The sequence below is a fragment of the Lepus europaeus genome, chromosome 12 (assembly GCF_033115175.1).
Source record: "Lepus europaeus isolate LE1 chromosome 12, mLepTim1.pri, whole genome shotgun sequence".
NCBI lineage: Eukaryota > Metazoa > Chordata > Mammalia > Lagomorpha > Leporidae > Lepus > Lepus europaeus.
Window position 1 is genome coordinate 19,344,807 of NC_084838.1, and position 13,636 is coordinate 19,358,442.

General features: G+C 43.8%; 1 protein-coding gene across 3 annotated transcripts in view; it reads left to right on the top strand.

The window, feature by feature from the left end:
• The window catches only part of TNC (tenascin C), a 94,569-nt gene that overhangs the window by 46,043 nt on the left and 34,890 nt on the right, over positions 1-13,636 (top strand). For 2 of the 3 annotated variants that reach the window (XM_062207693.1, XM_062207695.1), the window contains exons 10-15: positions 390-653; positions 4,871-5,143; positions 5,718-5,990; positions 6,596-6,868; positions 9,283-9,555; positions 11,870-12,142. In XM_062207693.1, coding sequence (XP_062063677.1) covers positions 390-653; positions 4,871-5,143; positions 5,718-5,990; positions 6,596-6,868; positions 9,283-9,555; positions 11,870-12,142 — 1,629 coding nt within the window. The remainder of the gene's footprint in view (positions 1-389; positions 654-4,870; positions 5,144-5,717; positions 5,991-6,595; positions 6,869-9,282; positions 9,556-11,869; positions 12,143-13,636) is intronic. The other variant, XM_062207696.1, reaches the window with a different exon arrangement.

Below are 13,636 nucleotides of genomic sequence, written 5' to 3' on the forward strand. Positions count from 1 at the left end.
ATGAGCTATGTGTTCATACAGCTGGCTGTACAGTTTGTTTACACCAACATCTTCACCACAAATACAGAAAGAATGCATTGTGCTCTGACGTGGCAACAGCTACAGGGTCACTAAGCAACAGGAGTTGTTCAACTCCATTATATTCTTATGGGACCACTGTCCTTCTTGAACTCCATCATTGACCGAAACGTCCTCATGCACATGGCTGTAAGGAACTGTAAATGGGCCTATTTTACAAAGGTGGAGACTGAGACTCAGAGGTGAATGTCTTGCAGCCACATAGCCCGTATGTGGCAGATGTAGGAGTCTGGCCAAGTGAGTTGACTGGCAGCCCCAGAAGCAGCCCTGTCTCATAGTCTGAAGAGCGCTCATCTCTGTTTCACCCACAGACTTGGATGCACCCAAGGACCTTCGGGTCTCTGGCACTGCTGACAGCAGTCTGACCCTGCTCTGGAGGACACCTTTGGCCAAGTTTGACCGATACCGCCTCAACTACAGCTCCCCCATGGGCCAGCCAGCAGAGGTGCTGCTCCCGAGAGATAGCACCTCCTACATCCTGACAGGGCTGGAACCAGGACAAGAATACAGCATCCTCCTCACAGCAGAGAAGGGCAGACACAAGAGCAAGCCTGCACGTGTGAAGGCATCCACAGGTGAGTGCACCTGAGCTTCCTCCAAACCCTCTGGTGATCCTGAGATTTGTGGATCCTGCCAGCCACGTTATCCACCCATGAGAAAGCCAGATGGGAAAACATGCTGCTTTGTCTACCCACGAAGCCTCTAAATGCCACTTTGAAACAACTGATTGTCTTTTCTGAATATGAAATTTTCTTCTTGTCAACTCATTCAGCAAATTTCCCTTGCTGGGCAATAGTGATTTTCTTCCTAGGAGAAGTTAAAGCATCAGGATTTGTATTTATTTTTGTTTTCCTGTTCCTGTTGTGTGTTTCACAGAATCTTCTAAAGTGTTATTTCCTTTCTTTCAGCCTAACAATTCATTTACTTTTCATTAGATTTCTTTTAAAGATGGCAAGGATATTGGTAATAATTCTTTGGTTATTTCCCATGAAATGTTTCCGTTCCAGGTCTATTGCTTTTTTCCAAAGTCGCCCCAAAAAGCTTGCACGTGGTCCTTGAGCTTCCCCTATGCCCTTCTTATGTTTTCCTTTTCTCTTAGTCAGTAAGAGGTTAACCAAGTTTTCCCATGATGGCAGCTCAATCCTGACCTCCAGTGCCCCTTCTAGCCCATTCATCTGCTCACTGAACCTGCTGTCATGTCTCCTCAGTTGCTACTTGGAAGAGACAATCAGGAAAAAAAAGTCTCTTCCTATACAAACAGTATGCATTTCAATATCTGCACCAAATATTCAAGACGTATAGGTGGAAAAGTTTACTTATTTCAGGTTTGGCAAGTAACAGTATTTACTTTAACTAGCAAGCATGCGTTAAAAATCTGCATGCACTGGACAGCAATGGTATTTGAGCAGAAATGAATCCACAGTCAGCACTGTTATGTTGACTCATGTGCACCTGCTCACAGTCCTTCGGGTAGACTAGATGTTAAGATTAATGGAGGCAGAGTGTTCCAGGAACACAGTGGCAGAGGTTTCCAGGAGCATGGAGGCAGGGGATTCTAGGAACATAGAGACAGATGCCCAGCCCAGGCCTGAGCAAAGGGAATGAAGAGTAGCTGAGAGGATACTTTAGAAAAGATAATTCTTGGCTGAGTTCTGAAAAAGGAAATGGAGTTGAGAAAGTAGTGGAGGAACATTTCCAGCAGGAGAACCAGTATTTGAAGATGTCAAAGGCATCAGGAAGTTTATATCGATGAGATGTAAGCTGTGCAGCCCTACTAACCCTGCTATGGGGTAACACTAGAGACTGTTGGGACAGCCTTGAAATAGCTGTGGATATGATGCTAAGGGGCTTGGGTGTCACTCTTGACAGGAAGACTCACTGAAATATTTTAAGGGCAAGACTTTTCATTCCCTATATCTTATGCCTGCAAGATGAGACGGAAGTTCTTTTCTCTACTCTGTGGGGTCTTCAGGCTTGAATATGCCCATCCCCCAGCTGCGGGAGAGGCTCTCTCCCATAAGTAAACATGAAAAGTGGGTTTATCCTCGAGTCAGAACATCCACAGGATGGTGAGCATCTAAAGGTCTTGGTACTGCCAGAAATTCCTCCAGGCCAGCTGTTCAACCTACTATGGATACAGAAATGGAATTTCAAAATTCTGATTTCCCAGGCCCGTTGACATTTTTCAGAGGGTAGATTCCTGTGCACAGCTGTAAGAGAGAGACAACAGCCTTTTCATAAAGAAATGCCAAAGAAATTCAGTGTGATGCTATACAGTGGGAACACTTGGCTTCCTGGGACTGAGCCCACAGCTGTCATTTGCTTAGGAAATGTAGAGTCAGCATTTATGGTCCCCATCTCAAATATTGTCTGCTTTATGTTTTATTCATAGTATTCCCCCTCCTTTTTTAATCCTTAACCCTCTCCCTTTCCTTTGTCTACCAATTTTATTCATGAACATTGTGCATTTTACTTATTTCTTGGTATTTGTAGCATCCACTACAGACATGGCTATAGTGCTGCCTCCCTAAATAATAACCCAATGCTGTTTCTTGATTTTGCCTACCAAAAACAATGGAGGAATAGCCAGAATTTTTGCTAGAAGTATCATTATCATGATTATAACTATTGACCGAGCAACATGACATTTACCTGAAAATGACTGAATAGATGAAGCGGAGGTGAGAGACACTATGAAGATTATTAGTGACATTGAAAAGCTGATTCCAAGAGATGAGATGGTGTTCACCATCAAGAAATATTTTTCCAACATGTATCCCCTCTTCTCTCACCAAATGTCTTTCCTATAACAGCTTCACAGGGAATCCTGGTCCTCCCTACCTCTCCCAGGTGATGACTTGCCTGTCTCTTGCAACCTGGCATCTGAAATTTCTTTCATAATTGAAGAAAAGATTTAACATACAGATACTTGGAGAGGAAAGAGAGTGACTTTATTCACACAAAGGGATGCATGGTCAATGTAGCTGAGTCCCTGACAAGTGGTTTGGGATGTCAGGGGGAAAAGAAAAGAGGGAAGTGGGACAGAAAGGGACACTTAAGAGCCATAGGATCAGTTTCACTGTTTGCTGAGCTTTGGTTTTGCCCTGCATCTCTTTATGCACAAGGACTGCTCCTGAGTTTAGCTGTGCTTAAATCTCACGGCCAAGGATAATCATTGTAGCTGGAGGCACTGTTTCTGGCCACACAAGGGTCATTAGGTTGAAGAAGAGCTGACCATCCTTCCTTTCTCCTTCTCTACATATAACACCTTGAACTCGGGGTCCTCTGTCTCTCATGGGGACTAGGTTTAGGAGGTTAAGAACTGCTAAAACCTTGAATGTGAGCTCCAGGACGTGATTTGAAATTATATGAGTTTACAGATTAGCATCTTCTGTACAGTGTCAGATGGTTGATACTTTAGATTTTGCCAGGCCAGGGAATCTCTGTCACAATTAAAGCAGCCATCAATAACATGTGAGTGATCACGTTGGCCACATTCTAATAAAACTTTATTTATAATGACAAACTTAAATTTCATAGGACCTACTTGTTTTGTGAAGTACTATTCTTCTTTGGATTTTTATCAATCATTTACAGATGTAAAAACTGCTGCTGGATTGGTGACTATCAGAATGGGCAGTAGACTAGATGTACACATTAAATTACTATTTGTGAACCTCTGTTCTAGATGTGGAAGAGTGTAAACTTTGCCAATGTGAAATGATTAGAAAAACTGTTTTCAGAATTTGGAAAATTTTGAATTGAACAGATTCCACAATAGAGATGTTTCTTCTGCTGAAAAAAAAAGGATCCTCCATCAAATTGTAAACTAAGACTCTCAAGTTAGAAGTTGATTTTTGTGGACACATAGGGCTCCTTTGAAATTAGCAGCAATGGAAGACATAAATAGGAAAATGATTTACTTTTTGAAATGAGCTAGAGGAAGAATCAACTCTTTTGTTTACATGATTAATTTCCAGAAAAAAAAATTTTTTTTCTAGGTCATGCAAAGTCCACTTAAGCCCAGCTCTGGGAAAATATCCCCCTTAGGCAGATTCAAACAAGCTAATTTTTATTTTACTCAATCCTGTATCCTCAGGATACAAAAGAAGATGGTGCTTTCAATTTTCATTGAGCTTAACAATTTTTGTTTCTCCCAGGGCCTCAGTCATTCTTTGTGTCCAAAAAGGAACGAGTTTTCTAAGACTTGTTGCCTTTCTCAGTTCTGTCTTGCCAACCCTATATTCATTTATCTCTGATCTTCCCCCAAAGTGACCTATGTCAACTGATCTGAACTCCTACAACTAGCTCACCCTCATTATAAGCTGTAAAACAGACCATCCAGAGGAGACAGAGGCAGTGCAGAAAGGAAGGGAACCCATGAAGAACAAGTAGGGTCAATAGTCACAAAATACAGAAAGATACACAGCTCAGCCCAAGTCACGCAGAACAGCTGAAGGCCAGCTCCCTGTGATGAAAATTGGAACTGAAGCCTGGAGTCTCATTGGCATGGATGTAAAGGGTTTTCTAATTTACAGGATACTGGCCAATAGGGAAATACGGTTCCCAAAGGAAAAGCCTAAATATGCATGAAGGTGAAATGTGTATTGTTTCTCTGTTGATGTTTTTAATGGGGGCAGCACGAGCAGGGGATGCAGCAAGGGAAACACAGAACTGGGATGCTGATGGTCTTTCAGCATGGACCGTGGGTTCTCAGCACTGACTTCTTGGTTCTCAGAAAGAAAGCATTTTGAAGAGTTGTGTAACTGACCCCATCTCTGTCCTTATTCAGAACAAGCCCCTGAACTGGAAAGCCTCACCGTGACTGAGGTTGGCTGGAATGGCCTCTCACTCAACTGGACCACAGCTGACCAGGCCTATGAGCACTTTGTCATTCAGGTGCAGGAGGCCAACAAGGTGGAGGCTGCTCAGAACCTCACAGTGCCCGGCAGCCTCCGGGCTGTGGACATCCCGGGACTCAAGCCTGCCACCCCCTACAGAGTGTCCATCTATGGGGTCATCCAGGGCTATAGAACACCAGTGCTCTCTGCTGAGGTCTCCACAGGTACCTCTTACCTTTCTACCTCTAGCTTTTGCTTCTCTCAACAGGCAACTGCCCAAGGATGATCAGGCATAACTGACTTTGGAATGGACTTGTGCTTCATATTTTAATGTAACAGAGTCTAATAACAGAACAGCCAGGCCAACAGATGACACAACTCCAGGGCCACCATGGTCATTTCACTCCACATGAATGACACCCTTTGGAGCTATGCAGAGCCCAACCTGGACACACAGCCTCCACATAGCCCCAGTGGAGGGGACAGTTAGCTCCATGGATAGCCTCTCTGCCTTTAAGGGATTGAAGACACTCTATTTAAAAAGGGAAATAACACCACAAAATTAATCCCTTTTTTTTTAGTAAAGATTAGGGAAATTCTTTAATAAGATACAAAAACTGGTATTTTCCCACATTCTCCCTCTTTGCTTTATTTCTAAAATTTGGAAAGTTGCAAGATGCATGCTTATCTAAAAAGAGTCACATTTCTACGTGATCTAAATCCTCTTGTTGTGTTTAAAGATGCCCAGGATCTTGGTGTGTGATTTGATCATTAAACTAGTTCTTTATCCTTCTCCAGGAGAAACTCCCAACTTGGGAGGGGTCACGGTGGCTGAGGTGGGCTGGGATGCCCTCAAGCTCAACTGGACTGCTCCCGAGGGGCCCTATGAGCACTTTTTCATTCAGGTGCAGGAGGCTGGCACAACAGACGCAGCCCAGAATGTCACGGTCCCAGGAGAACTGAGGTCCACGGATCTGCCTGGGCTCAAAGCAGCCACTCTCTATAGCATCACTATCCAAGGGGTCACTCGGGACTTCATCACAACCCCTCTCTCTATTGAAGTCTTAACAGGTATTCTGGCTCATTGTGCACACCTGCATCACCCCCTTTGCCTCTGCTCAGGAGGAATCAAAGTGTTTGCCTGCTCTAAACTGGGTTCAGCACCTACCATGTTGGGGAAATCCTGGTGACTCATCACTGTGTCTTCCCAAATGTCATATCCCTTATTTGGCCACATCCCAGTCACAGCCTAGTGTACCCAGTTCCATGGAAAATTCCAGCTACTCTTCCTTTGCAAAAGTGAGAAGTTAACTTCTCTTGTAAAGCAAGTTTCAGTCATAATATCTAAGAAATTGGAAAGCACAACTTTTATGTGAAGAAATAATAGCTCTGAGCTCATTTTGAGGACACTGGAGGACTCCCCAGAGCCCTATTTGTATATAAAGAATGGAAATTGCAAACGATTCCTAAAACCAACTTTCATTCCCAAGGGCTGAGTCAAAAACTCTGGCTTTAGTGCCAACAAGGAGAGTATGTCAACTCAGCTGTAAAGCATGCACCTGTAATCAACACTTAGCGGACAACTCATCCCAACCCGAGCCAAAGTGCCATCTCACCTGAATCCCCCTGTGCAGTTGCCTTTTTTAGTAACTCAGCAACTCTGTGTCCTTATGCAGAGGAGAGTCCAGAGCTGGGAAACCTGACAGTGACCAAGGTTAGCTGGGATGCTCTCAGACTGGACTGGACCACACCAGATGGGACCTATGACCAGTTTGTCATTCAGGTCCAGGAGGCTGACCAGGTGGAAGAAGCTCGCAATCTCACAGTTCCTGGCAGCCTGCGCTTTGTGGAAATCCCAGGCCTCAGGGCTGGAACGCCTTACAAAATCACCCTGCATGGCGAGGTCAGGGGCCGCAGCACTCGACCCCTAGCTGTGGAAGTCATCACAGGTACCTGACCCTCTTTCCAGACCAGAGATCTGATGTGAGTCATTGCAATAGATAATTCCCCAGCTTCATGGTCCTCCCTCTCCATGGTTGACAGGCAGCATGAAGGAAGGTCTGGGCTGGAATTCCACTTTGTCAGCTGAATATTCTTGGGTATACCACTTGCTATCTCTAAGCCTTCTTTTCTCACACTCAAATCAGAGAGAATAACCATACTTCAGAGCACTATCCTGAGCAGTAAATGAACTACTGAATGAAAGCACTCAGCACAGTGCCCGTCATGTAGTATCGAACAACAATAGCTAATTGCATAATAGAAGCATGCGAAAACAAATGAAGCAGTAAGGCTGTGGCACAAGGCTAAGATCAGAACTTTCTAGAGAAACATTGTCATTACCAACCTCAGAATCACTAATATTCAATCTTTGGATCTCTACAGAACAACCTTTAGAAATAATCTATTCATCTTCTGCTGAAACTATCCAAGTCTCATTCAGACACTCAAGGCAGGGGCATTTCCAAGAAAGGACAGCCCATCTGAGTTCAATGTTTTTCATTCAACTTGGAGAGAAAACACAATTCATCTTAATTTTCCCCCCTGAATATATGCTGCTCCATCTGTCATAGAAAACTATCCACTGTGCATGAAATTTCTAAAAATAGCTTCAAATGGGGCTGTGAGCAAATGGACCAGATTTTTAGTAATAGGGTTTCTATGGTAGACCCTAAACCCATTAACCCTCTCTCCATATCCTGTGTTCTGATAATGCCATCCAAATCACATAATTCAAATAGATTTTGCTCCTTGCTCATATACGCCAAATAAATGTAGTCATTGCTAGAGATGACACACAATTCCAAAAATATGAAAAGTGATAGTATGATAATCTTAAGGTCCCATAGGATGCCATTATCCTCAGTTTCCTGGAATAGTTTCAGACCAAGTGAGAGCAAAAAGGGTTTTTGAGACCGGCAGACTGGGTACAGGATACAGATCATCTACAGCTGTGGTCTGCAGAATTTTGTTCTTAGCAGAAAAACTCTTTTTGCAAATGCAGTCTTGCAAGGAATCCCACTATGTGATACATAAGCAAGCAGCTTTGTTGGTGAATTGGGGAGGCACACGAAATTCTCTCTGTGTCCTCAAAGTAATTCTTCCAGAAAAGCACCCACTGTATGTGGAAGATAGTCCATTCAGGTCAGCCCCTCTAAAAGAAAGAGGTTACCCTAAGGCTCTGACAGTGCACTGAACCCTAGGATTCCTGAGGACAAGCATCCAACTCCTACCTTGTTCTAATGGAAATACCTGTAGATATATCTTATTTCTAATCCATGGCCATTGTGGCCCTCAATAGAGAGGCTGACAGATTCCATGTAACCCAGAGAAGCATCCCACAAAGCACCAGATTTTTCTATGACCTGAATCCAAACTTTCTAAACCAACACTAATTACTACATTAAGTTTCCTTCCTGCACTGTAGGAGAATAAAAATTCATAGTGGGCCTTTCTCTGCACCATTGACTGATCAAAACATTAACAATTCTTAATTAAAAGTAAGCACACTGCTTGTGAGGCAGCCATTCTTCAATCAGAAACCAAGTGCTTGAAGAAGGGTGGATGAGGAGAACAAAGCCAAGAACACACATCACTTCTGATCCCTGAAAGCTGAGAAAAGTCCAGAGAGAAAACATCTCACTTGTCCAAACCTGAGACAGTGTACACTTTATGAACACCGGAGGATAGCACATGGCCAGCAATGAGATGATCTAATTTCAAATAATGAAATGAAGCAGGTCATTATCTCCCAAAAGACTGAGAAGTTCCAAGGACAAACACCAAGACCACATTATGTTGCTTAAGCTGACTCTTACTGGACTCTCACTCTGTCTTAAGTATGGTATTAAGAGGTTGATAAATATCATCACTTCAACATCACATAACATCACGCAAGCCAATGAAATGGCAGTGTCAGTTCCATTTACAGGTGAAGAGGCTGAGAAAAGAAACTGAGTGGCATGGCCCAGTTGGTGTCAGAGTTGGAATTCTAACCAAGGCCCATCTGCCTCCAGTCTGCACTTCTAAGCTACCCCTAACTCCATACCTTGACCCCAAGTCCACCTTTTCCCTGTGTCCTTTAGTGGCCAGGCAAGCGATGCATGTTCAGGGGTTGTGTACTGGTGCAGACTCCTTTGGCATCTTCCAGATCAACGATGCACATATCCTCTTTCTGACCATTTCCAACTCCAGAAGAAAGCTGTAGCCAGAGTGCTATGCCCAAATTGCAAATGCCCAGAGACCAGGAATTACCAAAATTCTCTGTTCCCTTTTCTTTCCTTCCTAGAGTTGGGCTGTGGGACGTTTGGTTTCCTCGTCTGGGCTTTACAGAACTGACACCTACCTCTTTGTCCTTCCTCAGAGAAGCTCCCCGAGCTGGGAGCATTAACTGTGACTGAGGTTGCCTGGGACAGCCTCTCACTCAACTGGACCACAGCTGACCAGGCCTACGAGCACTTTGTCATTCAGGTGCAGGAGGCCAACAAGGTGGAGGCTGCTCAGAACCTCACGGTGCCCGGCAGCCTCCGGGCTGTGGATATTCCTGGCCTCAAAGCTGTCACCCCTTACAGAGTGTCCATCTATGGGGTCATCCAGGGCTATAGAACACCAGTGCTCTCTGCTGAGGCCTTCACAGGTACCTTCTTCTCCATGTCAATGCTTTCTCCCCCAGAGTTCCCTGCTTTCCCGCCACTAGATCGCGCAAGGAGTCTGCTCCCCTCCATAACTGAATCATTTCTATGCACCCTTCAGCTGCTGCCCTTGCATGTTCAGAGACTGCCCTGTGGGCTGTGCCTTTATCAAGATGTCTTTGCCATCTCAATGATGAATGATGCAGATGTTGCCTTTTCTGACCTTCAGGCCCCAGCCTCTCTCTCCCACACTTTATCTGGCCAGTCCTACAATGATGAATGATGGCTTTTTGTTTCAGGAGTCAGCCTGATGGTTTTAATTCACTTCTCTAGTGCTGGAATACAACCAGAAGCCCTCCTTTCCCATGAGTGCACTGGGGCACAGATTATTTACTTTAGAGGGACCTTTGCTAGTTGGAAATGGTGCCTTACTATCTCTAAATCCCTCCAGGGTATAGGCGCCGTGGTTCCTGCATTTAAGAAATGTTTTTCTAAAATGTACTGGGTATAACAAGAGAACTGAATTACCCTCCTCCAGGCAATTCCTTCAGTTACTGAGTCATTGTTAGAACATCAGATTAGCAAACAGCTAAACCAAAAAGAAAAAAGTCATACAATTATGATTGGCGACTGTACCAAACAGAAGGCCATTCGTTAGCAGAAATACACACAGCAGCATTCAGAGCAAGAAATGCCCCAGGCTATGAATGTCAAGAACTGGTATCCTTTTTGCTCCTTTAGTCAAGAGTTGTTCCTTGCAGCATTAGCCTTTGGGTGGCAGACTCCTAGCCCTAGCCCCAGCCCCAGGAAGGGATGATATGGTTTACTCATCACTCTACTCCTATTCCAAGGCATTCAGTGCTTCCCCGGGAGCCTGTGTAAGTGAGCAGCCTTCCCCTCACACTGTTTTCTACTGTCCCTCTTCAGGATGTGCCTCAGCTGGTCTGAAGCTCAGGAGAGGCCGTGCTGCTTTGTTTTACATAGGACTGTCCCTCTTTTATGTAATTATTGCAACTAGACATTCATGGCAAATCTGCATGTGCTAGCTGACTCTGGGTAAAGCATGGCTCTGCATTTTAGCATCAGTCATTTCAGTTACTCTCACTGAGATCACCATAAAATACAAGCAACCCCTCCACGGATGGCAACCATGAAATGCCTAGAAATTACAGCTGAGGCGTCTCTGAACATGCCCAATCATTTTTCATCTGACATCCATAAACCACCCCATTCCAGAAGGCAGGGAAATGACCCACCACTTCTGATCTTTTTTACAGATCTTGTGGTTTGGGTGTGGGCAGTATTTGTGTGTGTATGTGCGTATGCATGTGCATGTGTGTTTTATCAATAGCAACATTATGGCCTCTGATGATGGCCTATGGGGAGCAAGGCCCATAATCCCATCTGAGTTCTTTATCAACAAATCTATTGGGATGGTCTCAGAGATCAGGGGCTTTCTTCCTTGCTAAAGAGACAGTGTAAGTTTTCTTGCCTGCCTTCTGCACATCTTATTCCTGTTACTTAAGAAAGCACTGGCAGGATCATCTCTAAGACTAAAGGTTATTTCTTGGCCAAAAATGGTTCCCTAAACAGCCTTGTCTTGGCTTAGCTCTCTTGGTTGGCAATGTAGTGCCAGACCTTCTTGGCCCACATAGAAGGAATAAAGTGGGCATAAGCTGTTTTAGCAGAAAATGGGAATGCCTGGCTAGCCCTTGTCTAAAATATGAAAAAGTACCAAGAATTACACTTAGAAATTTGCAATTCCCTTTAAGTCACAAAACCAGAAGCCTCGAGGTATCACCTTAGTAGGAAATTGATGTTGAAATGATTTAGCCTTCATTTAAATAGATGGGCGCACCCTCAAAGCAAAGGATTCTGCAGGAGGCATACAAATAATCCTCGTCTCCTGCATGCAGTTCAAGAGACTGGAAGTTGCCAGAGCTTCTGTCTTCTGACCCATGACCAGAACCCTGATGTTGCACACCCAGAGACATGTGCAGCTAGAGTACAGAGATTTCTGCTGAGATCATTTACTGGGTCTTCTCCCTTGAGATATTTTGGCCAGGATATGCTCATGTGTGGCAACTATAGAGTAGGGAACTCTTAATTGCCATGCCTTCCTTTTTAAAAATTTTTTTCCTTTAACAAAACTCCTTTTCTCTCTCATTGGCACTGATTGATAACATTGCTTCATTTACACACTCATGCTTAACTATCAGATCTTCCTCCCTGGCAATGGTTCTATTAACAACCTTAGTCGGAAAACACAACCAAATAATTAACTCATTTGTTTCTTCTCTCTTATCCCTCCTTTTTCAGCCAAAGAACCTGAAATTGGAAACTTAAATGTTTCTGACATAACTCCTGAGAGCTTCAATCTTTCCTGGACAGCTACTGATGGGATCTTCGAGACCTTTACCATTGAAATTATTGATTCCAATAGGTTGCTGGAGACACTGGAATACAATATCTCTGGTGCTGAGCGATCTGCCCACATCTCAGGGTTAACCCCTAGCACTGATTTTATTATCTACCTCTCTGGCCTTGCTCCCGGCATCCGGACCAAAACCATCAGTGCCACAGCTACCACAGGTACATGTGTATTGTCTCATTCCCAACATCCTCTCTCCACAGTCTTCTTTGCAGGGTGAAGCCACTCCTCCCCTTCCGTGGAAGTCCAAGCCACAGGACACACCACCTCTTCCATGGTGCTAGGTTGCAGCGATATTTAACATGACTCTCTTCCAACAGCAGCCCCAGTGGTGGATTTGCATAATGCCATGTTCTCGATTTATCACTGACTAGGACATTTGCATCATAAAATGTGCTTTTGGTTCTGATTGCATTATACGATTTGGAGAAAAGAATTCTTTCCTGCAGGAACTAAAAAGCCACGATTTTCAGAGTTGCCCTGGCCTTGGAAAGATGTCTGCACGAAGTCTTAAAAGTCACATTGTGTGTTTTCCTAGTGTCTTTGTCTTCCTAGTGGCTTTGACTTTTGTATACCCAAACATCTCAATGGTTTAATGAAATTATGCTGATTCCAATTGTGAAAAGTGAAGAGAAAGAGCAAAGATTACTCATCAGATGAGTAGAGCAGGTAGCTATGTTGTTTCTAACACTGTCTCTAAGAGAAAAGACCAGACCAAATATCTTGCCCCAGGACAGTGAGTGATACCAACACAACAGAAATAAAGTTATAACTGTCAGGTTCAAACAAGGATCTTGGTGTTTGAAAGAGGGAAGTGCTCATACTTTAATCTGTGGTGTCTTTGGCATCTATACCATGCTAGAAGCTCTGGGTCATGTAGCAAAAGACAGTTTAGAAAGAAGAGTTTAGAAAGAAGAGCTTCATTCAACAGAAATAGCATTCTTAGCATATTTTAGGCATTGCCTTCTCTTGGCAAGTAAATTAAGGATCACAAACTCGGTGAGGGGAATGACATTTGGACCCAACACAGGAGAATTTTCCCTTATAGTTCAAAGGGGGGGGGGCATATTCTAGAGAATGCAAGAAAAAGGTTGTAACATCAAAATGACCTATTGTTTAGATCACCCACATTTGAAGAAATATCTGCCATTCTACATGCAACAACCAATTGTTATTTGAGTGACCCACAGAAAAGGCAGGTGTAGTTCTAGCATGATACAGTGCCCTTCTCAGCCACATCAAAGTGGGAACAAACATGGGGGAGATAATTAGTCCACCATATATATTTAGCTCAAATTGGCTTTCAACAAAGAGCAAATACTTTTACCAGGAGTGAAGTCTAAAACTTTATGGATTTAGTCTTATGTGTTTTGATTTTGAACCTATAATGGTTTAAAGTGACATGCTTTCATATTTTTCTTCTCACTTTAGTAGCTGAACCTCTCCTTAGCCACCTCACTGTCTCAAATGTGACCTGGGGCAGTGTGTTCATCTCATGGAAAGCTCAGGAGCCTGCCTTTGATAGTTTTCTTATAGAAGTTAGTAATTCTGACCACCCCCAGGAGACGGCGGTATACTCTGTGCCTGCGGCATCTCGCAGTTCTGTCATCACCAACCTCAAAGCTTCTTCTAATTACACTGCCCACCTTCATGGG